The 24,610-nt window shown below is 40.5% G+C and overlaps 1 protein-coding gene across 7 annotated transcripts in view; it reads left to right on the forward strand.

The window, feature by feature from the left end:
• Positions 1-24,610, forward strand: part of SERGEF (secretion regulating guanine nucleotide exchange factor) — a 150,291-nt gene that overhangs the window by 60,332 nt on the left and 65,349 nt on the right. For all 7 annotated transcript variants that reach the window (XR_012580856.1, XR_012580857.1, XR_012580858.1 and 4 more), the window contains one exon: positions 18,229-18,265. Coding sequence is in view for 4 of the 7 variants with exons in the window: in XM_074543354.1 (XP_074399455.1) it covers positions 18,229-18,265 (37 nt within the window). In the remaining 3 variants the exon portion in view is untranslated. The remainder of the gene's footprint in view (positions 1-18,228; positions 18,266-24,610) is intronic.

Genomic DNA, 24,610 nt, shown 5'->3' on the forward strand with positions numbered 1-24,610 from the left:
GTCCTTATTTTTTATTCTTTGGGAGTCACAATTGATCACTTAAATATTTGAGTAAAAAAAAAATCTTGCATTTCAAGGGGAAAAGATTGATGTGTTTTTGTTTATCTGAAAAAATAGGAGGAGCAAATGAAACAAGGTAAATAACTCACTGGTGTAGTTTAAGATTGTAAATTATTCAAGTGCTCTGTTTGTGACTAGTTTTTCTCAAGACACGTGCTGCACCATATATTTTCTCTGCCTTTAAACAGCATTAGTGGAATGATAAAAGTATGTGTAAAAAGAAGCAGCTTATATGTTTTGGTTTTTTTTCTTGGTTTGGGGAATTTTTTTCTGATCACTATTAGAAACTGAATTCTCTTGCTGCAGAAATGTGCCGTAGATCTTTATTGTAATCTAGTAATTTTTCAGAAAACAAAACAAAAGATGAAAGCATACTTGATTCCAGCAGATCACACTTGTAGTGTGTGGTGAGGTGACAGTTTATTAGCTTGCAAGCTGTTGCTGTCAGATGGCACTTTGAGAGCCCAGCCCCTGCTCTGCTCCTGCAGTGCCTTTCTCTTCCCTGTGCTGTGGCCATTGTTGCATCTTTTCATGCAGGAATGCTCCAGACAGGTGCAAGGTGTTGTCTGATCCACACAGATCCCTGTGCTAAGTGGTAATCTGTAGATAACCTTGGTGTAAAGCGAGAAGCTTTGCTGAAAAATGTCCCTGTGATGCTGTTGCTACGGCAACTGTGTCTATTGTGTGCGCTCAGCAGCGTCTGGCTCCTGCATACTGCAGTGTGCAAAAGCACTGCCTCGAAAAGGGCCTCCCCTCCCCCATTTCTGGGGGGCTTGTCGGCAGCCAAGGCTGATAAGGCCTCCCTTATCAGGCTCACCCTTCCTGTTTTGCTTTTAGTTTTGCTGCTAGTTAAGGCATGCTGGCTAATAAGACAGAAGCACGCTGAAAATGGAAGGGCTGCTGATGTCTGGCTGCAGCTCAGGCTCTCTGTTGCTCTGTGGTGATAATCCAAGATGATTTGCAGAGGCAAGGCAGCAGCACAGCAACAGGGCAGGGGATGTCCCCTTTCCTGCCCTGCAGAGGGAGAGGAGCCTTTTGTCTGTGACAGTGAGGCGGCAGTCGTGAGCAGTGGAAGAGGACTGGAAAAGATGTGTGCTGCACAGTGGAGGAGTGGAGAGGAGCACACAAGGGATGCCAGAAAGGTGGGCTGAAAAGACCATTCATCAGCAGGAGTCCTAATTTGTACTCACTGGGCAGTGAGCTGGCTATTCCTGATTCATAACCATAAAATGTCAGCATTTTCTTAAACCAAAATAACAATAATAATGATGATATTCCAGTCTGCTTGATGGTGCAATTTTCTGCTACTTTGAGAGAGTGCTGGGGGGGTGTCAATCAACCAAAATCACCTTCTGCAGTTTCACATGGATAAATATTTTTTCTTTCCATATATAAATAGATATATCTACTCATATATATTCTGTAGAACATTTAGGTGTGTGTACAGTCCTGTTCTGTGCTGGCAGTGTTTTAGTGGCAGATGATTGAAGGGTACCAATATTGTGCCTTGAAGAGGCTTGAGAAGCAAAAAAAAGCCGCGTTGATGTGGAAGTGCAATGGGAAATAATTTTCTGTAATTAATCTAAAATTTATTAGGCTGATGAAGTGGATGTCAGATTCAGCATTCCCTTCCCTCAGCTGCACGACTTTCCTGTGGGAATGTGCAGATGCAGTAACTGGATGTCCCTCTCACCGTGGATAACAAACACCTCCTGCTTTGGAAGTGAACTTGCCTGAGTCCTATGCCTCAGTCTGATGAAAGCTTTCACCCTCCTCCCTGTGCTCTGTAGTTCAAAAGGGCTTTAAAAATTCTTTATGAATCAAGAGAGCCCCAGTTTTTGCTGCTAGCTCCTGATTTAATATTGCTGAATCCTAGAATAGGGCTCTGTGTATTTTTATCTGAGGTTATCTGAGTGAGAGAATGAAGGTGACGTGAGGAGATGCAAGCAACATGCCAAACAATGAAGCTGTGCTTGGACAGCATCTGAATGGAAGCCAGGGAAATAATTTTAATGGATAGCCTAGCTACTCATTTTTTCCCCCTCCAAAAGAGTCTTTTGTTGTCAAAGTATATTTTTAGTCTTTTTTTCTGTCTGGTCAACATTTCATTCATGTTTGCGTTGAATAGATTGTTCCTTCAGTTTTCAAGGGACTGATGCCTGTAGAGGTGGAAACAATTTTCTTAATTGCTGAGGCTGAGGTGAATGCTACTGCCCTTCATCCTGACCTGAAAGAACCTCTTTCTTCAGGCAGTCTTGTGGACAATATAGCTTTTCATGTTTTAGTCAAGATGGAGCCTGTGTAAAAAAGCATGTGAAAAATCCTTCTTTTAAAAATTATTTTAAGAAGCAAGATTTTTGCACTCTGTAGATCATAGTCTTATACTGAAATTATTCTTTTTAAAGGTGCAGCCTAATTTTAAACTTTTTCTTATTTCTGTTTGTTTTAAAATTAGCAGTGCCTTCTGTTCTCAGGAAGATCCAAAATAGAAACTTATTTTCTAAGTATGGGCTTATATATGTTCCTAATAGTGATAAATTTAGGGTTATGCTAAATATGTTCCTCATAGAGTAAATTAGCAGTAGTAGTACTCTGTTCTCTCTTGTATACAAGGTTGCTTGCTCTTTGGTGAGGAATTGAGGGTGGGAAAAATGAGGAAACAGTGTATGGGAAATGTTCAAAAGCCTGATAATTTTCCAAGGCAGGAGGGTAAAAGAGAAACTTTGCACTCCCCTTTACTTTCAGTCCCTTTTCCCTTTCTGTTTTAGATCATGGCAGACTATAGAGTAAAGTCCACCAGGAAAATCTACAGAATATTTTACTCCCTTGTTTTCCATTACAAGTGATCTGAAACCTCTTCACAGACCCCCTGCTCATCTATTAGCTCTTTTCCCCAATAACTTCACTCAGGTGTTTTTTTACTTCTGGGTGAATGTAGGATGTCCTTCATGTACTCACAGAAAGAAAAGAAGGTAGGAGACTGCAGAGGTGAAAAGAGAGGATGAATAGGAAAAGGAGTAGTAGTAGTCCAGGAGAAGTGTGTGTGGCACTTGCAGATGGTTTGCTTCACCTCACACAAATGATGTGAAGAATTCAGCAATGAATCAATGGTCAGAATTGTCTGACATGTATGACAATGGTACTCAGCAGTTGAATTATGGAATGCTTCAATCCTCTGAGCTCAGGAATGGATTTCTTCCATCTCCAGCAGTAGTCCTATGAAACACTCTTTGGGCAACTGGATAGGTGGAAGCTCTTAAAAAAAAAAAAAAAATTCAGGCATTTAGTAAGAAAAATGTTTGCAAATATGAGAAAGGTGTAAAGATTCAAAAAGACATGAAATGTAGCAGAAATTCCTGGACAGGTAAAAAGTATTTTCTTGGATAATATAACATTTGAATTAAATGTAAGCTAATTAATCAAAATATTTTTCAGGTTGTGTGATTCTAAAGGTATTATGGCTAACCAAACTCTCCCCTACCCAGTAAGTACCATAGTGTTTCAGCACTAGGTTGGTCTAGTGGGATAGAATATAAGAAATCAAAGATAGTGTAGAAAGTAATCTTACCCCTAAGGAGTTGCAGCTGGGCCAATTAGCAAAGATTAGGAACAGGCCTGGCTTTCACAGGCCACAGCTGTAACCAGTGAGAAGAGTGCTCTAAAAGAGTGGGGTGGGTGAGAGGGGAACTGGAGTCAGTGGCTGCTTTGTGAATTAGTAAGAGTCAGTCCTCTGAGGAGCTGCCCACGAGAAACACCCAGAAGGTATGGAACTTTTGTGATAAGGAGACAACAGTATGGAACTCTGTAAATAAGATGAACACAGGTTGGAAAGGCAAATTGCCTAAAGCTGCCATTCCCATTTTTTTGTGGCCAAGTAGTTGGGGATGAAGTGCTGCTTTGTACTTTGCAATACCTCAGATATTTTTGAGGTGAAATCTGCTACAGAAGATGATAACCCAATATATTGAAACAGTTGGAAAATCAGATAATGGTCTCTTTTTTTTCCTGCCTGCAGTCATTAAATGTGTTTTGAGTGATTGGAAGTGATGGACTTGAGTTGCTATTTTTATTTGAAATGGTAATAGCAGGGCAGCAGTTTTGTGCAGAGACCACCTCCATTAAGAGGATGTAGCTTTTGTTTAGTGTCGATATTGGAGAGTCTGGGCAAAGAAGTAAATGTTCAACCCCTTGTGCATCAGTAGCCTGGGAATGTGAGCTGCAGCTCTCACGTGTTGTGTGTCCAGGAATGGTGTGCTGGCCAGAGAGTGCTCATGTGAGAATGGCAAAATCTTTGGTTACTGCCAGCCTCCAACACTCCTGATATTTGCTGGTGTGCAATCATGTGTGGGCAGGAGAACACACAGGTCAGGTCCTGCACAGCACACTTGGGCAGTGGTTCTTAACCTCCCACACATGGTGACCTTCCTTGTGAGGGTAAATAACTTTTGAAGCTGGATGACTGAGAACTCAAGGCAGATAAGGGTGGGTTTTTGTGTTATGCAGTTATTTCAGTTTAATCAGGTTCAAGAATATCCAGGGAAGGCTTTCCTGTTGTTGTTATTCTTAGCTGGGCTTCATATTTTGCTTTAGGTTAAATGAGTTCACCAAATGTCTGGAAGGTTCTGAAATAGGGAGAATTGCAGCCTCTTGATTTCCAGTTAAACAGTGATGCCACTTGGAATTACAAATGCACAAGAGGTGGGTGTGTTTTGTAATTAGTGGTGAAGTCTGGTGGGCTGTTGACTTTAATATAACCTCAGTACTTTTCATCTGTTGCAAAAATGCAGCTACTTTAATAAAAGATATTAAAACTCTGTTCTTGAGAGTTTCTATAATTTGTCTTCTGTCAAGTGGCATAGACTGTCGTATCAGATGAAGCTAGGATTTAAAACCACATATTATTTAACTAATATTTTATAAATTGAAAGGAAAGCAGGTGTTGTGAAGGGTTTTCTGATCACTAAATATACAGATATATATCTAATATTTAATACATATATCTCATAATATCTATGTTAAGCTAATAATATATGTATACAGATATATATATATAATGTAAATATACAGAGTCACAATGACTCTCTAGTTGTACTGAGGAATGTATTCCTGTCTTCAGGATTTATTTTAAAGCATCCATTCATTTTTATAATGAGCATATAGCACTGCTCATGAAATGTTATTTGAAAAATTTTCCTGTCTTGATGATTCCTGTGTGCTGTTACAGAGCTACCCTGTGAGAGCAACAGGAAAAATGTGATTTAACAGTGGGAGGATAGGGGCCTGACTTCTGTGCACGTGGGAATGTTGTAATCTTTCTGAGCAGCAGGAAGACAGATGAATTCATGCAGGATGCCACTGACAGTATCTCTGCCCTCCTCGCTCTCCTTTAAGCCATGATGCAACAAAATATTTCAGTGTGGAACCTTATGGAAAAGGTGATTGCAATATCAGCGACTGTGGTCACAATTTATTCAGGAGGAGGGCATTTTATATTAAAAATATGGGAATGGGCATTTCATATTAAAAACTGCATTACCTGTTTCTAAGTCATTAACAAGTTGGAAATAAGAGGTTTTAAGGGATATCCAACAGGTGGGAAATCCTTCCAGTCCCCTGAATTAAAACATTAGGCACTGGCTGCAGCCTGGCCTGTGAGCTACCACAGCACAGAATGACCAGCTCCAATTAGGGGGGATAGGAAAAGATCCTGAGGGTGAGTTGGCTCTCAGACAAATAAAAGAGACTAAAACATCCTTGTTAATCCTAAAACATCTTAAATATGGCTATTGGCAAAACCCTGGGAAGGCAAATTCTGTATTAGTAGAATTTTCTATTTTGCATTTAGGGGAAAAAGCAGAAGTATCATAAAGGAATGGGATTCTCTTCTCCATACCAGCATTTTTTTCAGCCTCTAGAGGTAGAATTTTAGAAATCAAAGCTGCAACTTTTTGTTTTTGGGAGTTTAAAAAGAGATGGCTAAAGTGCTGTATAGGTTGTTGGTGTGAATAATTTTTCCCCAGAATGTCAGGTAAGTTTCAGAAGATTGGTTGGAAGACAATGCCCTGCCAGTATTTTGAAGGACTGAACAAAATGACTCAAATAATTTTAGGCCTGTCAGCCTGGTATTTGCCTTGGCTAAGTAATGGTGTGCCTTGACATGAATTTGGATCAATAAAAGTTTAAAGGATGATGATGTAGTTGCTTGCAAGCAAGTATGTGACTATGGAAAATATATCTTGTCAGTCTAATGTGATACCTACTTTTTGTGAGATAAAAGCTTGATAAATGCTTCAGTGTCAAACACAGGCCTAATATACTTGGATTTCTGTCAGGCAGTTGCCTGGACAGTGTATGGCATTCTGATCAGGAAATCAGAGAGATACGCAACTGCAATAACAAAAAAAAAGAAAAAAACATTAAAAAAAAGACAAATGGGCTCTGAGAGGTCCTAGAAATATGACTTCAAATAAAAGTCTTTATCAAATGTGTTTCTTGTGGAAAAACTGGTATTAATAAATTACCAGGACTGCTTGTGTGCTTAGGACTAAACTAATCTAATTTCTTGCTTTTTGTGTTGCAGTTACATATTGAATGGATATTTCTGGTGAATTGTCTACAGTGATGCTATATAGTTCCCCTGAGAGGTTCCAACTAGTTTATAATCTTTCTGTATGTTTGAACAGTGCTAAATTATTCTTTTTGGTATCCAGGAAGATTTATTATGCTCTACCTGACCATGGTAAATTTTGTCTGTCTCAGTCTTGCCCATTTATCAAGCTTTATGAACTTCTTCTGGAGGTTTGATTCAAGAACTCTAAATGAATTCCCATTGCAGAACCTTCAATATCCATCCTGTTCCCTTTGTAGGAGGAGCAGTAAGGAAAGGGGTCAGCAGAACTGTTACTGCAGACTTCCAAACTCTTTAGGAGCCTGGTTGACAGAGTCCCTTGGGAGGCAATCCTGAAGGGCAGGGAAGTCAGGAAGGCTGGACATTTTCCAATAAGGAAATCCTAAAGGCACAGGAGCAGTATGTCCTCATGTGCTGAAAGAAGAGCTGGTGCAAGAAGACCAGCTTGGCTGAACAGGGAGCTTTGGCTGGAACTCAGAGGCAAAAAAAAAGTGGGTTTATCACCTTTGGAAGAAGGGGTAGGCAGCTCAGGAGGACTACAGGGATGTCATTTGGTCATGCAGGGCCAAAAGCCAACTGGAATTCAATCTCGCTACTACTATGCAAGACAATAACAATCTTTTTATAAATACATTAAGAGCTAAGGAGAATCTCCATCCTTTATTGGATGTGTGGGGGATATAGGGTGACAGAGAATGAGGAAAAGGTTGAGCTGTGTAATGCCTTCTTTGCCAGTCTTTAATAGTCAGACAAGTTGTTCTCCAGGTACCAGTCCCCTGACTTGGAAGAGAGGGAGCAGAATGAGGCCCCCATAATCCAAGGGAAATGGTCAGTGACCACTTAGACACACACAGCTCTTCAGGCTGGAGGAGTCCGCCTGAGGGAGCTCACGGAAATGCTCACCGAGCCACTTTGCATCCTTTATCAGCAGAACTGGTGCACTGGGGAGGTTGGCAAATGTGACACTGAGTTACAAGAGTGGCCAGAAGGAGGATCTGGGGAACTTCAGGCCTGTCAGCCTGACCTTGGCACCTGGGGAGGTCACAGAGCAGATTGTCCTGAATGCCATCCTGTGGCACATGAAGGACAACCAGGAGATCAGATAGGGGCTCATGAAAAGGCTGGTCCTGCTTGACGTACTTGATCTCCTCTGACAAAGTGACCTGCTGGGTGGATGAGGAAGGGGCTGTGGATGTTTTCTGCCAGGACTTCAGTAAAGCTTTTAACACCAGTTCCCACAGTGTTCTCCTGGAGAAATTGGCAGGCCGTGGCTTGGACAGGGGCACTCTTTGGTGGGTAAAAACTGGCTGGATGCTCAGGCCCAGGGAGTGGTGGGAAAAGGGAGGTGAGTCTGGCTGGTGTCTGGTTACCAGTGCTGTTCCCAAGGGCTCAGTGTCAGGCCCAGTCCTGTTCAGCATCTTTTTCAATGTTCTCAAACATATTTTTGAATCTCAATGATTCTATAATTCTCTAGTTCAGCTTTTTAATAAAAATACCTTTATATTAGCTGTGTAGAGCCTCTTCAGACATGTTCTTTTCCCTAATTCTTTCTTTGTGTCTAGTATCAGGGCTCAGTCTCACTACTTGAGTCCTTTCAAATGGTAAACTTATTTATTCAGAAGAGCTGTCTTACTGATTTTTGCATTGGACTCTAAGCAAGTTTACATTTTATTTATTTCCAGCAAGCTTGCTTTAGGGAGCTGTGCTGTTAGTAAGTGCTGCAGGAACAGAGAATCCAACATTGAAGAGCAGAGTTACATGATACCCTAAAGACATAAGCACCATTTATTTGGAGAGGTAAGGGAGCGAACAGTCAGCAAAATTCATGGCTTGGTATTCTTGTACAAGGATACAGAAGCTGCATGCCTGCAGCTCTTCTGGAAAGTAAATGAACCAACAAAATTCTGTCCTCAAGTTGAGGTAGTTGGTGTATGAAAGAGTGTTTTTGTCTTCCTCTGTTATTTATTTACTGTGTCATATTTTAGGAGAAGTTCTTAATGTGCTGGTGTTTCTTTGACTTTGAGTTACATTCACAACATTTCAATTTTTACATGCATGTTTGTGGAGGAGGGGGAGTGTAGTAAACCCCTCAGGTTTAGCCAGGGCCCCTTGGAGAATAGAATGCTGACACAGCGGCAAAGAAGTTTCCTGTCTCCAGGGACATCCGCCTTGTACCTTATCCCTATAGCCATGTAAGGCAATATTGTGTTAAACCCTACCATTAGTCACTTATGGTCACCCTAACACCTTTGCCATTGGTCAGGATTGGATCCAGGCCAAGGGTATAAAAGTAGCATACTGTACCCCTACTAACTCGGAAGAAGAAGAGCTGAGACCCTTCACGGACCCTACAATAAAGCCATACTCGTGGAACAGCCAGCGTCTTCTGCTTCTCCTCTCTCTACCGTCTGCTGGAGCCTTAGGCCAAGGGAAAAGCTACCTAGCAAGCAAAGCTGAAATCACAAGAGCTGCCTAATCACTAAGAGCTGAATATCTCCCTGCTTGCTAGGAGCTAACCCGTGGCCTTGGTCTGAGAGCGAGCTGGCTTCTAGCACCCAGTCCCCTTGGGGACTGAGCTCTGGAGCTGTAACAGCTTGCATAGGATAAGACCAAGCTAGGCTCATTTAGGGGAGGTCAGTGAGTGTCATGCTGGAAATCAGGCAAAGATTTGCATTCTTGAACAGCTGCTAGTTATCTTGAATAATATTTCCCAAAGGCATTGGGTCCCATAAAGGATGCTTCTAATGATATTACACAGTAGTATTCCAGTACTTTAAATAACCTGCTCATTTCTTTCAAATAACATGAAATGTTTTGGAAATTAAGTAAGTTTTTTATTTCCTTTGATGGCACTGTACTTGTGTACTGCCAGTTTACACAAGCAGCATTACACACTAAGGTCACCAGGGCTAGCGTGGAAATGAAAGTTCAATCCAATTTTGTGTGAGAGCTTCCTTGAACATTTAGTAATTTCCCTGAAAATTAGTCTTCCCACATCCAAGGTCAGGAAGTTGAACTGAGATGCTTAAAATGCTATCATAAATTTGAGTTTACTGGTGGAAGAAGTAAAAAAGCCCCTGCACTGTGAAATAGGGGTAATATTCCATAATGACATCATTACTGCTATTATTTTGATAATATTGACTGGAGTTTTGGATGCAGTTTTTTTATGAAGGATTGCATGGGTAAAAAGCATGTTAAAGAAGAAAATACTGTAAGGATGTTGAAAAAACCCCGCATGCTAGAAAAGAAGGGTTATGGAGGGTGAGCAAAGTCAGACCTGACAATGGTGGGGTCAGTTCTCCCTGGCCCTAATGAGGTGGCCACAGCCACACTACAGCACTTGCTTCCTTTAAAGGGGTATTTTAGGGACACTGTCTGCCTCTTCACAGCATCCAGTTAGACTGCCCTGACAGTCAGTTGTTTGAGGGTATGAACTTCATAAGAAGTGCTCTTTTTCTTTTGAGCCCTAAAAAAAAAACGCAGGGCTTTGTGCTATTGTGTAATCCTGCAGGCTGAGTGTCCCGAGTTCACTGCAGTGTGTTTGTTGTGGAGAGGAATTGTAGCGACAGTCTTGCAGTAACAGCACAGTGAGGGGAGAGTTCAGTGCCCCTGATATGTGTGTTTGATTGCTCTCTGATTCTCCCCAGCTGCACTGAATATTCCAGAAAATATTCCAAATGCATTAAAAACAGTGGACTGTTTTGCCACAAGGAAAGACATGTGAAACCCAAATTCTGTTGCAAAACTTAAAACTGCAGTTATACATCCACAAAAGAATGTGGTTGTTTAAGTGGAATTCAGTGTTTTGTTGCCAAATAACATGCTGTCATGACTTCTATTCTAAGCCTATAAAATTATTAATAATGATATATACTTTGACAGAATGTTTGTCTGTAATCATTGTTTAACAGAACCATTGCATTAATTTCAAAGTACTAGAAATTAGCACATTCAGATAGATAATGATGACATTTATATGCTATAGGGAACTTTGTTTTTTTGCTGTTTTCATGTACAATAGAAAGAAAAGACAGATACTGACTGGGTTTTTTGCATGCTGCAAGCCACAATTCTTGACCTGAAAATATCAGAATAATCTGATCATAAGGATGTGTGTGTTGATGGTAGAGACAAATCTGTGCATAAGGATGTTTTGAAGCTTTGTGTTTCTGTGGCCTTGGCTTCTTTAATTTCTTATGTCAAAAGGGTGTTTGTGGCCTCAAAGAACAAACTAGTTGCAGTCCCCAAAGCAAACCTGAATAGATTGTAAGGTATTCATTTTAGTGCCTGTCATTCAACTTATGAGCGAGTGACACTGAGAATGCAAGGAGCTGGGAATTGTGCATGAAACAAACCAAATCAAAGTAATCTTGAGACAAATGGTGAAGTTGTTCCCTTGGGTGAAACTGTGCATTTGCTGAAGACCCCATTCCTCTAGCTCATATCTGGATGTCTGTAATGTTAGTAAGGATTTTGGTCTTGTGGGATTTGCAGTGCACAGTCATAGGTTTAGGAGTATGTGTATGTTACCAGGCCTGCTGTGATGAATGATTTGTTTTTCAATCAGTAGGAATACTTCAGTCTTAATTTTCACAAAATAATGAAGCCTGAATGGAGAGCCTGTTACAGGAAACAAACTGAAATTGAATGACCATTACTTCGTTCATTTTAAAAATGATGAAAGGACAGGCAAAAATTGCTTTGTGGCTGAGGTCTTGATTACAAAAATGGAAAATTTTGATGGACCAGTGTGGCTGAGGGATATATAAAAGTGGCAGAGCTTGATTTTCCTGGAATGAAAGATACTAATGTTTTCTGGACCCCAGGGGAGGGAGAGAACTGCCTGAAGAAGGGTAAAAGAACTAACTGGAAAATATTGAGGCAAGAGAGAAGAGCCAGCTGACCTTGCTGACTTGTAAAGATTTTTATCACACTTGTTTTGGCTGCATTCTTGTCATTCAACTAAAACCTAATACCACTGAGTGTTCTTACTGAGATCTCAGCACTTTTTGTTGATCTGGAGTCATCTAAAGATGAGGTGTTTTTCATAGGTGGACACAGATCTTACTCTGTGTTGACCTCCTCAGTCTTTTCATTCTCACCCTTAGGCAAATGGTCCGTATTTACTTTTTTTGATGTAACCAGGTTTTCAACCAGTTATCTCCCTTCAAGTAGACTTAGGAGGCGCACATGGGTTACTGTGATGTAAACCTTCAGTGAAAATGTTGGCTGCTTTAACAAATAGCTTTTCTTTCCTTCTTTTATTTTCATCTCCTGTGCCTTATCACTAATGACAGGGTTTTGGGGTTGTGGTGTTTCCTCTCTGATACTAAAAGATTAGTTGGTTTTTGGTATGTGGTTTTATTTTGGCTGTTTGGAGGGGTTTTGTGCATTTGTGGGTAGTTGTTTTTTTCTTATTGGTGGTTGGGTTATTTTTGTTGTTGCTGTTTGTGGTTTGGTTTTTTTGGTTTTTTTTTTTGCTTTGTACTTAACAAATGTTTCCATCTTGTGCAAGCACTTGAGACCCAAGGTGCACCAGCTGAATCACAGAAGTGCAACTGCACCCTGTCAACCACAAGATGGCTTTCCTTGAGGTGTGGTGCTCAGTCAGGGGAGAGCAGAGCAATTTCTCACTGTGGTTAGTGTCACAGAGTGGGAAGGTGTGCAGGGACACACATATGTGTTGCATGGCACAGGGGGTGTGAAGGCCAGCTCTTGGCTTTTTGGTGACTGTAAGGCAATTGGCAGGGCAGGGTGTTGTTGAGTGATGGAAGATGAAGATGAAATCAGTGGCTAGAGAAGCAAGGGAAATGCTGCATGGGGGAAAAGCGTTTTGTGTCTTGTGCTAAAAGTGATGCAGGCTTGGAATTACTTTCAGGCAGGGAGGGCATAGATCATAACTCTGGAAGCTACTGGGAGCTGTAAAATCTTCCTTTGAAAGCTTACTGCATACTGGCAATGCCTTAATGCTTCCTCTTCTCCTCCATGCTTGCAAAGGTCTGCTTATGTGGCACGTTAGCTTTAGGTCAGGTGTGTTTTGAGAAGAAATGTTTTTTTCCAGACCTTATTAGGTGGGTTCAGCTTAAAATTTATTGTGAATTTTCTTATTGTAGGGGAAAGTAAAACTACATAAACACTTAAAAGCCAATCACACAACTATAAAAAAAAAATCTGTTTTAAGTAGAAAACTTGATGAAAAATGGTAAATATCCTGTGATCTACAGGACACTAGCCCTCTTACTTTTCACCTGCTTCAGCCAAAAGCTAGGAACATGTTCTGCATTAAAGTGGACTTAGTCTTATGCTGGCCAAGGAATGTGACTAGGTTAGCAAGCTGCTTTCTTATCAATCAGGAGTCAAATGATCCAGAAGAGGAACACAGAGTTCCTAGTAAAGGATCATTGGAAGCAGGACAGCTTTGCTAATTAGATTCCTTTTACTTTATTTTTACACATCAATAGAATTCTGCATACAAATGCAGTTGCACCAAGGGTGTCAAACAGTACAAATTGTTGTTACACACATTAATCAAGGGCACGGAAGAGCAGCTCCGGGAGAGAAGATTCCCCTGCCTTATGTAAGCTTTGATCTGCAGTCTCTCGGTCACCTCCTCTCCTTCCATTAGGACTTCTGATCTCAGAAGGAATAAAATTTGGCATCTTCTGGCCCTGGCAATTTCCTTACAGTGAAATTTGTCAAAGGGCATGAGATACTGTGGCTTAAGTCCTGGATCAAAGTACTTATGTGCCCACCCTTTCAGAGGTTTCCTTCCCTTGCCTCCTGCCCTCTCTCTCCCTGAAAAAGAGCTGAGTGCAATTAGGAAGACAGAGACTAGAATCTGCATGCCACTTAAACATCAGTTCATTCATCCTTATAACTCTTCTTTGTACATCATGCTCTCATCTCTAAGAAGTGATAGAAGCCTCCACAGCCTTTCATGTTTTGAGAAATAATTGCACTGAAGGGAATTAACGTGCGTTTGTGGGGTGGTGAAACAAAAATAAATGGCATTGAGGTATTTTTGTTGCTCTAGCTTAACACCTTGATGTTTGGATGCTTGTGACTTTTCATCCTGTAATCCCTCTTGTGAGTTCAAATCCCTGTGCTTCTTCTTTGCACCCTCTCATGTGGTGTCCCTTCCCCTCTGCTGCAGTGGGAGGTTGATTTTGCCTGCAGATCTGATTCCATTTTTTTGCCTGCAGATCTGATTCCATTTTTTTTCTGGTGGGTTGCACTCAGTCCAAGCACTGGGGTTGCAGAAAGAAAAGAAAGAATGGCCTTGTGGTCATGGTACTAGCCTGAAACTTGGATTTTTATACACTTTGTCAGACTTGTTTTGTTACAGTACTCAGAAGTCCCTTAGGGGATGGTTGGCAAAAGGTGTTTTTATGTCTTAATTACCTTTTGAAATCCAAGGGACACTGCATGTCTAAATATCCACAGGAGTCTTGTCCTGTATGTGTTGGCTTGCTGTCTGCAAAGGTGAGATCTCTATCCTAGACAGAAAATGTTTTTTCTGAACTTTCTTCCCTGATAAGTATCTTGTTTAGTAGATAACCTTCTTTTCCTAATATGCATATATATATATATTCTTTTTTGTATCTATACACACACCCAGGTGTATATGGGAATGTTTATATAATGTGTGCTAAACATTATTTTGCTTCTTCATGTAGTACTTTTAAGATACAAAATATTTCACTTAAGAATAAAATATTTTTCTCTTTTTTGCATAACTCATTGATTTTACATGCAGTCAATTAATTTTTGTGAGGACTGGGCCATAAGCATATATGTAGGCTGCAGAAAGGTGTTGGTGTTTTGCCCAGAGTTTGTGGTTGCTGTGCTAAGGTTTTTCCTCACCATCCTTGCAGCTTATGTCTGTGATTATGCTATTTATCATACTATTTATGATTAATAAAATGCTGGTCCCTTGGCTGCTTACACCAGACGTGTTAATTCTGGATGGATGGATGGATCTGAACCACAGCCATTGCTAGGTACAAACAGCTTGCTAGCACACAATTTGAGGGAAGAAACAAAAAATTTATGTATGGTTGAAAGAGCACAGATAATAAGGTAAATAAGTTCTGGGTGAAATGGTCCCTAAGCATTCTTTGCCTGCCTTATAGACATTTGTCATGTGAGATCATTTATATAGAGAACACAATATCCTTCACAACTTCTCCAATTTCCCTCCAAACTGAGAACTTTAGTGTGAATTCTTTACTGTGTAGGGAGTTGTGTTTCTTGAGCTCACAGAATGCTTTGCTCAGTAGCAGTCTCTCTGATTTGTCATCAGTTTAGATCAAGTTTAGTGATTTTTTTTTCAATTAAAACATAATGTAAAATTATTGCCCAATTAGAAAGCATTATTGTGTGTTTATAAGCATCCCTGAATGTACTAACCCACTGGAAGCGTGCAGATGTCTGTTGGAATTTAATTTCTCTGCAGCACATTGGGGGTGGGGACAGAAGAGAAGTAGCCAGAAAATTATAGTTGCTGCAGTAAATACCAGGCTTCTCCCAGTGACCTGCACTGACTGAAGAGTTTATTACATCTAATGGAAGCATAAAACATCTGTTCAGCAATGCTGTTCCCTGTATTTGTACCAGCAAATCAATCACTCTTGGCTGATTGTGACTCCCCACAACAGGCAACAGAGAAAAGGAGGCGCCACATTTTAAACTTTATTGTATGAAAGATGTTGTGGAATACCTGCAAGGCTTCAGTGTACATTAAGCAGTGGCAACCTTGCTTCACCTCTGTGGTGTGGTCCCTCCTGAGCTCCAGAGGCATAGGTGGGCAGGCCAGCAGGAATCCTGTGGGTGGATGGAATAGCCTGTAGCAAGGAGCATGGATGATGGACAAGGTGTTCCAGAAAGCTAAATTTAGAGCTCTCCAAGTTGTTTTTTTTTTTTTTTTTTTAATCTGGGGGTTCCTACAAAGTCAGTCTGTGTTGTCAGGTGGTGACACCCTGTGATAAGGCAGAGGTGTGGTGAACCTTGTGCTCTAAATTGAGCAAATTCTACTCTGGAGCACAGAACTGCTGCTGGTACAGGGTGTGTGCTGTCCTTGCTCTGGGCTGTCGAGGGTGAATCCAGGGCACTGCCTTCAGCAGAACCATTTCACTTGGTTCCAGTTAAAGCTGGCACTTCACTGAGGTGGTTTTCACCCCCCAGAAGAGGTGTTTTTGTACTTTGCAGCAGCTGGTACCCCAGAGCTGCAGCATGCTGGCCATGAGTGGCTGCCTTGGGGGCAGCTCCCCAGGGCTGGCCAGTCTGTATAAAACAGCAATTTGGCCGAGCCCCTCACAGCCTTATAGCTGGCTGGTGGGAGCTCTGAATGGTGGCCAGAGCAACAGCTCCCTGAGCAAAGCTGTTTGACATCACCAGCATTCTTTTATTGGCTTTGCAGGCTCTGTACCTGCTGCTATTGGATGTAGCAAAAAAAAAAAAAGCTTCTTTGTCAGGGGTGGTTTTTTGCAATCTAAATAACACCTTGTTTGTGTGGGGCTTTTTTTTTCTCCTTTTTTTTTTTTTTTTTTTAATGTAGTGTTTCTGGAGCAGGTCCTGGCAGTGTCAGTCACCAGCCTGAGCAGTTCCCTTTGCCAATGCTTTTGAATCTCTGCCTGTGTCAGTGTATTTCCTAGGGAATTAGCCAAGATTATTCACACCTCAGATAAAATTTATTTATTCTATTAGCAGTGACTTCAATATATCCAATTTTCAGCACTTGGTGAAGAGGAGAATTTTGCTTTTTTTTTGCTAGAAAGCCTTTGCATGTGCTTCCATGTGTGGATCTTGTTGCCATGGCATCAGCTTATAAGCCTGAGAAGCACAGGTGGGAGCATTAGCCAGTAAATAGGCATTAGGAGCCAGCCCTGCTGCTGTGTAGGGCTCTGTCTTGTCGCGAGGATAGAGGTGTGGGATATGGCAGTGATTTATGTATTTTCATGGCTGGGACTTGGAGCTTTTCCTGTCTGCAGTATTGTGGAATAAAGGACTCGACGCAGTCCTGCTAGTGCTCTTGCAAAGGCATTGCTTTTCCTGCTGCTTTGTCTTGATTTTTCTGAAGACGAGGCCATGCTGGAATGTGCTGTCACTTGAATTATTTTTCTTGCACTGTTTTCCCAAATGCTTTAATGTGTTGTCTAAGGACCTTTATTCTAAAGAGTCTTTTTCTTCTTCCTTGCCATTGTTGTGTTGGGATAGCTTTGCCCAAATGTTTTCATGTAGCAGTTGTGGCACAAGTAAAATGTGCGTAGTAGTGATTGTGGTGCTCATTTGTAACACACGAGCTCCAGGTACTCAGTGTGTCAGTCTTGGGTGTCTCTTCACCAGTAAATTCTCAAGCACAGTGAGCTGAGCACAAGGCCTGTTTTATTAACTTCTATGGTTTTATGTTCTGCAGACATGGAGGTGATTATAGCTGTTTCTCTGGCTGTAAAAGCTATAAAGTGATGCATGCACAGAACCATATAAACTTTTGATGGTATGGACTTCTAGTTTTTAATATAATTGAGCATATACTCCTGTATTATATTTTGCCATTGCAAATGTTCTTTAGGAAGAAAGTGCTTATTAGTTTTCTCCAGCTCAGTATTAGGTATAATGGGCAAGTACTTTCAAGACAGTGAACTGGATACAGAATTTTGAGGGGGTTGCTTTTATTTAAATTAAAAACTTGAGGACACTCAGCAGAGTAACCTTGTGTGAAGTGAAGTCTCTTACATCAGACAATTATGCCAGCAGTGACCTTGCAAAAGAAATTCTGTGGGAAAGACAAGCCCTTGCAGTAAGGACAGGGGGCTGCTCTGGGTGCCTGTGTTACCATCATTGATGGACAACTTACAAAAACTCACTACACCAAAGCAACTTAAGCATCAGGCATTTCACTGCAGCTACAAAGAAGGATGAAAAATACCTGAACTATAAGTTTGCTTTGAAAAGAAATTGATTAATCATTTAATGATTTCCATCATTAATGAGCTAACAGAAGGGTTGAGTCCCAGGGTAGTTTTTCTCCATTCTAGGCAAGTGACTTGTAGGGATCATATCACATCAGGTTTATCACACTGAGCCTGTATAATTTGAGCAGTTCCTCAGGGGTCAGCTGGAAAAACAATATAGGTAACAGAGGTGGAAATCTTCATCACCCTTTTGATTCCCAGCTGCCTCTGTATGGATTAATCTGTGTTTGCTCTGTGCCTCTTGTCGGATCCAGTGGGTGTTGTCAAAGGTGTGATGCTTTTGCAGAATTGTGGCCAGTCTTGCTTGAAAGGGTTGAAATGTCTGCATTTTGAGAAGAAAATACCTCTTTATTAAACAAACAATCGTGCACTCCTGCCACTAAGCCCCTAAGTGAGGCTACAAATGAAATTCCATTTAAGAGTGGGAACACTTCAACCTTGATTTTTGCATCCTATAAACTGTAGTTGTTTGTTTCAGGTTAATTTTTAATTTCCTGTCATAATTGTGACTGTTTTCCTTCTGGTAAGCAGGTACTGATTTAGTCATTCATATTTCTTTTTCAGATCGCGTGTGGCTCAGAGCATAATCTGGCAATAGTTGGTAAGTGGCTTAATTTTATAACAAATCCTCTCACCTTTTTTTCGTTTTTAGTAGCACAAGATGAAAGAAAAATGTGTACATCAAACATACTGAATGATTATGGGCATTGCATGTAGCTGAAAGGAGGAAAGTAACATATAGATGTAGAGGAAAGAAGAGAAACTGGTGACAGTAAGTGCTGGTGATGAAATTGTGGCCTTGTAGACTAGCCCCTGTAAGGAGAGAGGGGTTGATGGATGTAACAAGAAAATACATTTGCAAAGTGTTACAGCCTGTTTTAGCCTGGAGCCATTGCAACAATCCAGGCTGCAGATTCAGAATAGCACCCAAGCTTGGTGCTGGTCAAAAGTATCTCTGTTTAACAAGATGGAAATTATTAACATGGAAATTATTGTTGAAAAGAATCCTGGATCTTTTGTTGTTCAAAGCTTGGAAAATCTTCAAAATGTCAGTCAGTGGTAGACAGGTTCTTTAGTGCATTTTAGCATAATGCAGCTGTAGTAATAATGATGGAAGTACTAGGAAGCTAATGTCGGTGCAGAAATTGAATTTTGTGTACTAATTCCAGGAACAATCGGATTCTTGCTTTCATGTGATGAGTTGATAACTGAAGTTTGATACATGATTGCTATTATATGTAATTACTTGTTTAGGAACATTTTTAACTGTATATTTTCGAGTGCTTTGTAAAGGAGGTCAGCATAATTATCCCCATTAATAGACAGGACAAGACAGATGAAGAAAGGAATTCTGTGCTAATGAGAGCTGGAAATGAAGCAGCACTCCATCCACTTAGATGTTTTTGATTGCTGTGACTGATGCATTGAGGTGTCAAGTAAAGAATTTCCTTATTTTTCTAAAGTGTAGTTTGACAGAGGTACAGAAAAGCAGCTGTTTGGTGTTCAACCTGCTTTCCATGCACTATTTTTTCAAGTTCTGTTAAGTGACCACAAAGGTGGCATCTTCTGTATTTCCATATCTGCTGTAGTATATTTTCTAATTATCTTTCTCCAGTTAAACCTTGTAGTGAACTTGTTAAAGTGCTATTAAGTTTATAACTGGGTTTAAGAAAAGATTTTTCTTTTGCCTTCTCCCTACTTGTTCAGTGTCACATGCCTGTATTAATTGTCAGGCTGGTGCTTCTGAATGTCGACTGAAGAGCAATCTTGTTTCTTGCTGAATTGATGAAGTAAAAATGTGCTGCTGGCAGATTCCTCCAGTGTGCATGAAAGCAAAGCATTGAGTTTGAACAACCTTCTCTCTGCCTATGTCCTTTTAAGCTTTCTGCCTTCTAGGCAGAAATCTCTGGAAAAAATGGGTTGGGGAAAGAAATTCTAGAAGAAAGTTACAATAAACGAAGAACTTTGCATATGTAAAGAACACCATATGCCTATCTAAGCTGCATGCTATGCTCATTGAATTCAATGGGGGAATTATCAGTGCTGGAAGCCAGTCAATTTTATTTTAAGGACAACAGAAATGTGATGTTGCAATTTTTTTGAACTAAAGAACTATGATACAATTTTCCCTGAATTGAATTTTACATATGTTTTTAAAAGGTTGACTTTTAGAACATTCTGTGGTAAGATTTCTCTGATCAATGGCCATTCTTGGTTCCAAGTTGTCAGCTGGTATAGTTCTTAAAAGATATCACACGGATTTCCATGAATGTCTACTTGATTGTACAAATTTCTAATAACTTATTCAAGCAGAGTTCATTTATAACAACTGTATCAGCCATGTCTTTCTTAATTAGTAAATGCTTGAGTGATTGACTTTTAAACTGAAATTATTCAAGTTCAGTATGACAGGTAAACTGAAAGGCCTTTAACAGTATAATATTCAAGTCATAATTTCTGGTTGTATATACCAATGTGCTTGTGCTTTCTTTGTTGCATCATCTTTTAAATGGAAAGATTTTTAGGACAGAGAGGCTGGATTTATGATTCATTCCACAAATGCTGAAGTAGTGTCCCAATCATCTTGCTGGTGATGCAAGCTGTTTGATTTGTAAGGCTAGCAAGCAGTTAGGTATTTTCATGTGACTTTATGTAGTCTGCATCCATTTGTACAGTTCAGTTATTTGAATTCTCTTCTCTTGCTTTCTTCTACTGGAGTCAGTGCAGAATTTTTCTGCTCTCTTCACTGTGATGGCTCTTGCTCCTTTTTTTGTGGCTATATTGGTAGTATTTTGGTTTTCATTTGGTTTTCATCATGAGGTAAATGTTTGATATAAAGGCGAATGAGATGGTTGTCTTGAAACGTCCCTGGTTTTCTAAACTTAATGAGTTAAAAGTTGCTATTAGTTCGTAAAAAAGTGTAAACATCACTGCTAGCCCTTGCTGAAAACACATTTTTATCTTCATTTGGGGTTGTACTGTGAAATTAATTCTAAAACTTGTAAGTGTTGTAATATTTTTTTACGTTTGAATGACTTTTTGCTTGAGAACAAAAATCCTTGCCTGTTCAGAGAAGACCTTGCACTTTTCACCTCAATCAAGGATTAATCATCTTAGGAGCCAGCCTATTTTTGTACTGAAAGAAATGGGTAGTTATTTAATAAATGTTGTATAACATATCTGAAAAACACCTTGGTACACTGAAAACTGTATGTACTTACTGAGCACCACAAAGGTGGCTTTTCTACCTGAATGTGATAGCTGCAATGTTAGTGCTGAACTTTGTGATACTGAGACAGTATCTTTGAATGACTGAAATACATGATGGAACTAAATCACTGTGACAAATCTGAGCTTTTTCCAGGTTTAGGAGCTATAATGTTTTCAACACTGAAAAGGTAAGGAGGTTTGATTATTTTCCTAAAAAGCCTGTGTTTAAAAAGAGTATTTATGGAGAAGGCTCTTATCAGTTTTCTACCAACTCCCCAGTAAGAATTTGATGCTCCTTTTTTGAAAAAGAGAATAGTTATCTTTAAGAGAACACGTAACTCATGCAATGCTGCAACTTAAATAGTCAAGCAATATTAACTGTGCAGAAGTAGAGATGCTGCTAAATGCAGCAATGCCTCCACTGTGCTGCAGCCACAGAGCACAGGACAGAATGCCGTGAAGAACCTCCAAACGCATATGTCTTATTTTAGTAAAAATTAAACCATGGAATTTTATTTAGGCCTCCTGAAGGGAAGTTAAATCCCCCCCCGCCCCCCGAAATCATTACAAGGATGACAGTTCTGTAGTCTGTCTCCCCAAAACCTTGGTGATGCACTACATCCCTTTTTGGTCTTGCTTTTAGTCATTTTCTCAACCTGTATAAACTACTGAAAATCTTTTAAACAGAAGATACTGGATGAGATGCAGGGAGGAGTGCTTGTTTTAAAAGCTAATTAGCTTCTGTTGAAGTCCAACCTTTAAAGGAGCCTTCAAAGGGGAATTTGTTTGTTTGGAAGAGAAAGATGTGGATCTTTCAAGTTAACATTTTCTGGTGTGGTGTTTTGAAGGGGATAAGTGTTGGGACATGTGGCTACTTCAGATAGTGCAGAAAGCTTTTTCTTGCACTTTCCTAGTCAGCACAGTGAATTAGGACTTTGCTCGTTTTCTTGCCTGGAAGATTTAAAGCATCCTTCAGTGAGATAGTCCCCAGAGCCTGGCTTGGACACTGCTGTGTGGTGACCCACAGCACAGAGGCACTGCCAGGGCAGGTGGTGGGGGTGCAGTGGTGCTCACAAGGAGAAACTGGGCTTTGTGATGCATGGCATTGTTACTCATTTGACACTTCTCTCTGTCTCCTTTGGCTTTTTCCCTGCCCAGGTAACTTACTCGGCTCTGCTTAACCCCCATGATTAGTGATAGGGGAGAGGGCACCATGTAATTAATGTTAAAACAGTAAAAATGAGCCCCAAAGGCCCAAGCTGGCCACCCAACCGTAAGAGTGTTTTGCACACGGAAGTGCAGGTGACCTGTGAGGCGACAAGGCCCTGCCTGATCACACTGAGTTTGTGTGTTCAGTGCAGCCGCATTACATTTTTAAAATCACCTCTCAACTTTCTGCTAAACCACAGGCCCTTCGGAAGAGGGTTAATTGTCTCCCATTGCCTTTTTTGTTTTCTGTGGATTAGAACAAGCTTCAGGATTTTGTCTTCTGTGGTTAGTGTGCAATCACAGCTGTAAATATTACAACAGGGGCATTCACATCCTTCTGAAGCTGCAGTTGGAGAGTAAAACCTAATACTAAATTTAATGGAAGAATAGTCTTTGTAGAGAAAATTAGGATTAGACATCCTTCCACTCAAATTGTAGCTCATGCCTCAAGTGGTCTGAATTAAAGTATGTAGTAGAGTTAGAGGGGCAGTAAAAGAGCTGTTACTCCATGCTCTGCTGAGATTTTCTTTTTATATTCCTATCCTGGAAGAACATAGCAATTATGAGCTGGAAAACAAATGTGGTCAAAGCAATCAAAGCTTAGGGAGATGGTGATACACATCCTAAAATGGTGATGGGTGTTAATGCCATTCCAAACACTTTGGTTCTATATTTTTTGATGAGGAAGCTGAGGGGTTCCTATGTGCAAGCCAGTCCCTCTTAATTAGCAGGGTTCTGTACTTTAGTGGCGTTCCGTGGTTCGGTACCACGATTCCGAGTGAATTATTGTCCAAAGCATCAGCTGGGGAAGGGCTGTAAGGGATGATGGAAGATGTGTTTCTCTGGCAGAGTGAGCAGCAGTGGGGAGGGGAGGCCGTGCAGGCTGAGGGACGGATCCCTGCCCTGTGCTGACAGTGTTATTTAGCTGTTCACAGCTGCCCTGCCGAGCAGCAGACGCAGTCCTGTGTCTGACACTGGGCCCGGGGGACTCGGCAGTCTGTCACGAGGAGGAAAATCGTAAATTCTCTCTGTTGCTGTGGTGGTTGGAGGAATCTTCAGCGTACACGGAGGAGGGCACTGGTGTTCAGCAAGGAGCCTGAGTCTGTTAGTCTGTTGCTTTATTTATTATGCATGAAAAATCCCAGTGCAGCCAGGGACTGTATTGTAAAGGTTTCCTGGCAGACCAGCATGGAGTCATGTTGCAGCACACTGTCTCTTTGCATTGCAGCACTAATCACATTCTCTGCTTATTAAAGGGCACCTGGCAGGACTTCGAGTAACCATCACTGTTGTCATTTTCATGCGGGTTATATGTCGACCTTCTAAATTTATTCTCTGGCAGAGCCATTTCGTATGTCATCTAGCTCTTAATGTGGCTTTGACTGTTAAAATAGCTCTTCAAAATATAAGCTCCTTTGGTTATATTTGTTGAGAAAAAGCAGCCTCATATCTATCATTACCTGAGCGCTTTGGACATAGCTGGATATAGATTTGACATCACAGTTTTCCTGTCATAGTTAGATACAGTGAGTTGTTAAAATACCTTCTCACTTTGTATTTCTTTTTTGTATACTGTTGGTACTCCAGGCAAACTAATTGTTCTTCTGGTAAGATGGAAGCTGAAATTGAATTTCAAATTTCAGAAGTCTGACTATTTAGTTATTTTCAGCAGGTTATACTCAAAAAATCTGATCCTGTGATCTCTTAGTGTTTCTTTTCCAAGGGCTAATGGAAAGCCAAGTTGCCAACTATCTCAAGAATTTGTGGGAGTAAGGTGATGAGGAGAGAAATGAGGAAATGCTAATTTGAGCGTTTGGAAAAGCCTTCTGACGGGGCTAAAAATGGCTTTGTACCAACTGAATTGTCTGAAGTCAGTGGCTGCTGGCTATAGGAAAGGATGGATATTTTGCTGTGAAAAGCTACTTAGGTTCACAAGAGAAAACAGAATTGCATTGACTCCCTAAAAAGAAACTCCAGAGTTTAGGATAAGATCTGACTGAACTGCATCTTCTGTTACTGAAATGAAGTCTAGGTTTTACAGCTACCTTTTCTTGCAGGCTTTGTCACTGTATTGAGACATGTTTTGGGTGACTTAACTCTCTGGAATGCTGTATTCAGCTTCTTTTCTCTGTGTGGCTTGTCAATTTACCTTGTGAAATCTTTGGAATATAAACTGCCTCTTGGTGTATTTTAGAACTGTCTAGAGTAAAGGGATCTGATTTTTATTTTTAGTATTGCATTGCAACTAATAATAGTTGCAATCACTTCCATTCCCCTCAGAGAAGCAGTTTTAAAATATAATTAGTCGTGGTGTGTGTGTCTCTATCTTAATTTATATCATTTAGCATATAAACAGGTAATAATGCAGTGCTTGTCATATTGTTTACAGTGTGGTTTCCTGCTGCTACCAGATGCAGAGCTGCTTAGGCAGGCTCTGAAGATAAAAGCTGTAAATTTTTTTGCTGTACAAAAAGCTCATGGTTCTTGTAGAATTTTTGTCTGAACTTAGGATATCACCGTGGGGTCA

The sequence above is a fragment of the Zonotrichia albicollis genome, chromosome 6 (genome assembly GCF_047830755.1).
Source record: "Zonotrichia albicollis isolate bZonAlb1 chromosome 6, bZonAlb1.hap1, whole genome shotgun sequence".
Lineage (NCBI taxonomy): Eukaryota > Metazoa > Chordata > Aves > Passeriformes > Passerellidae > Zonotrichia > Zonotrichia albicollis.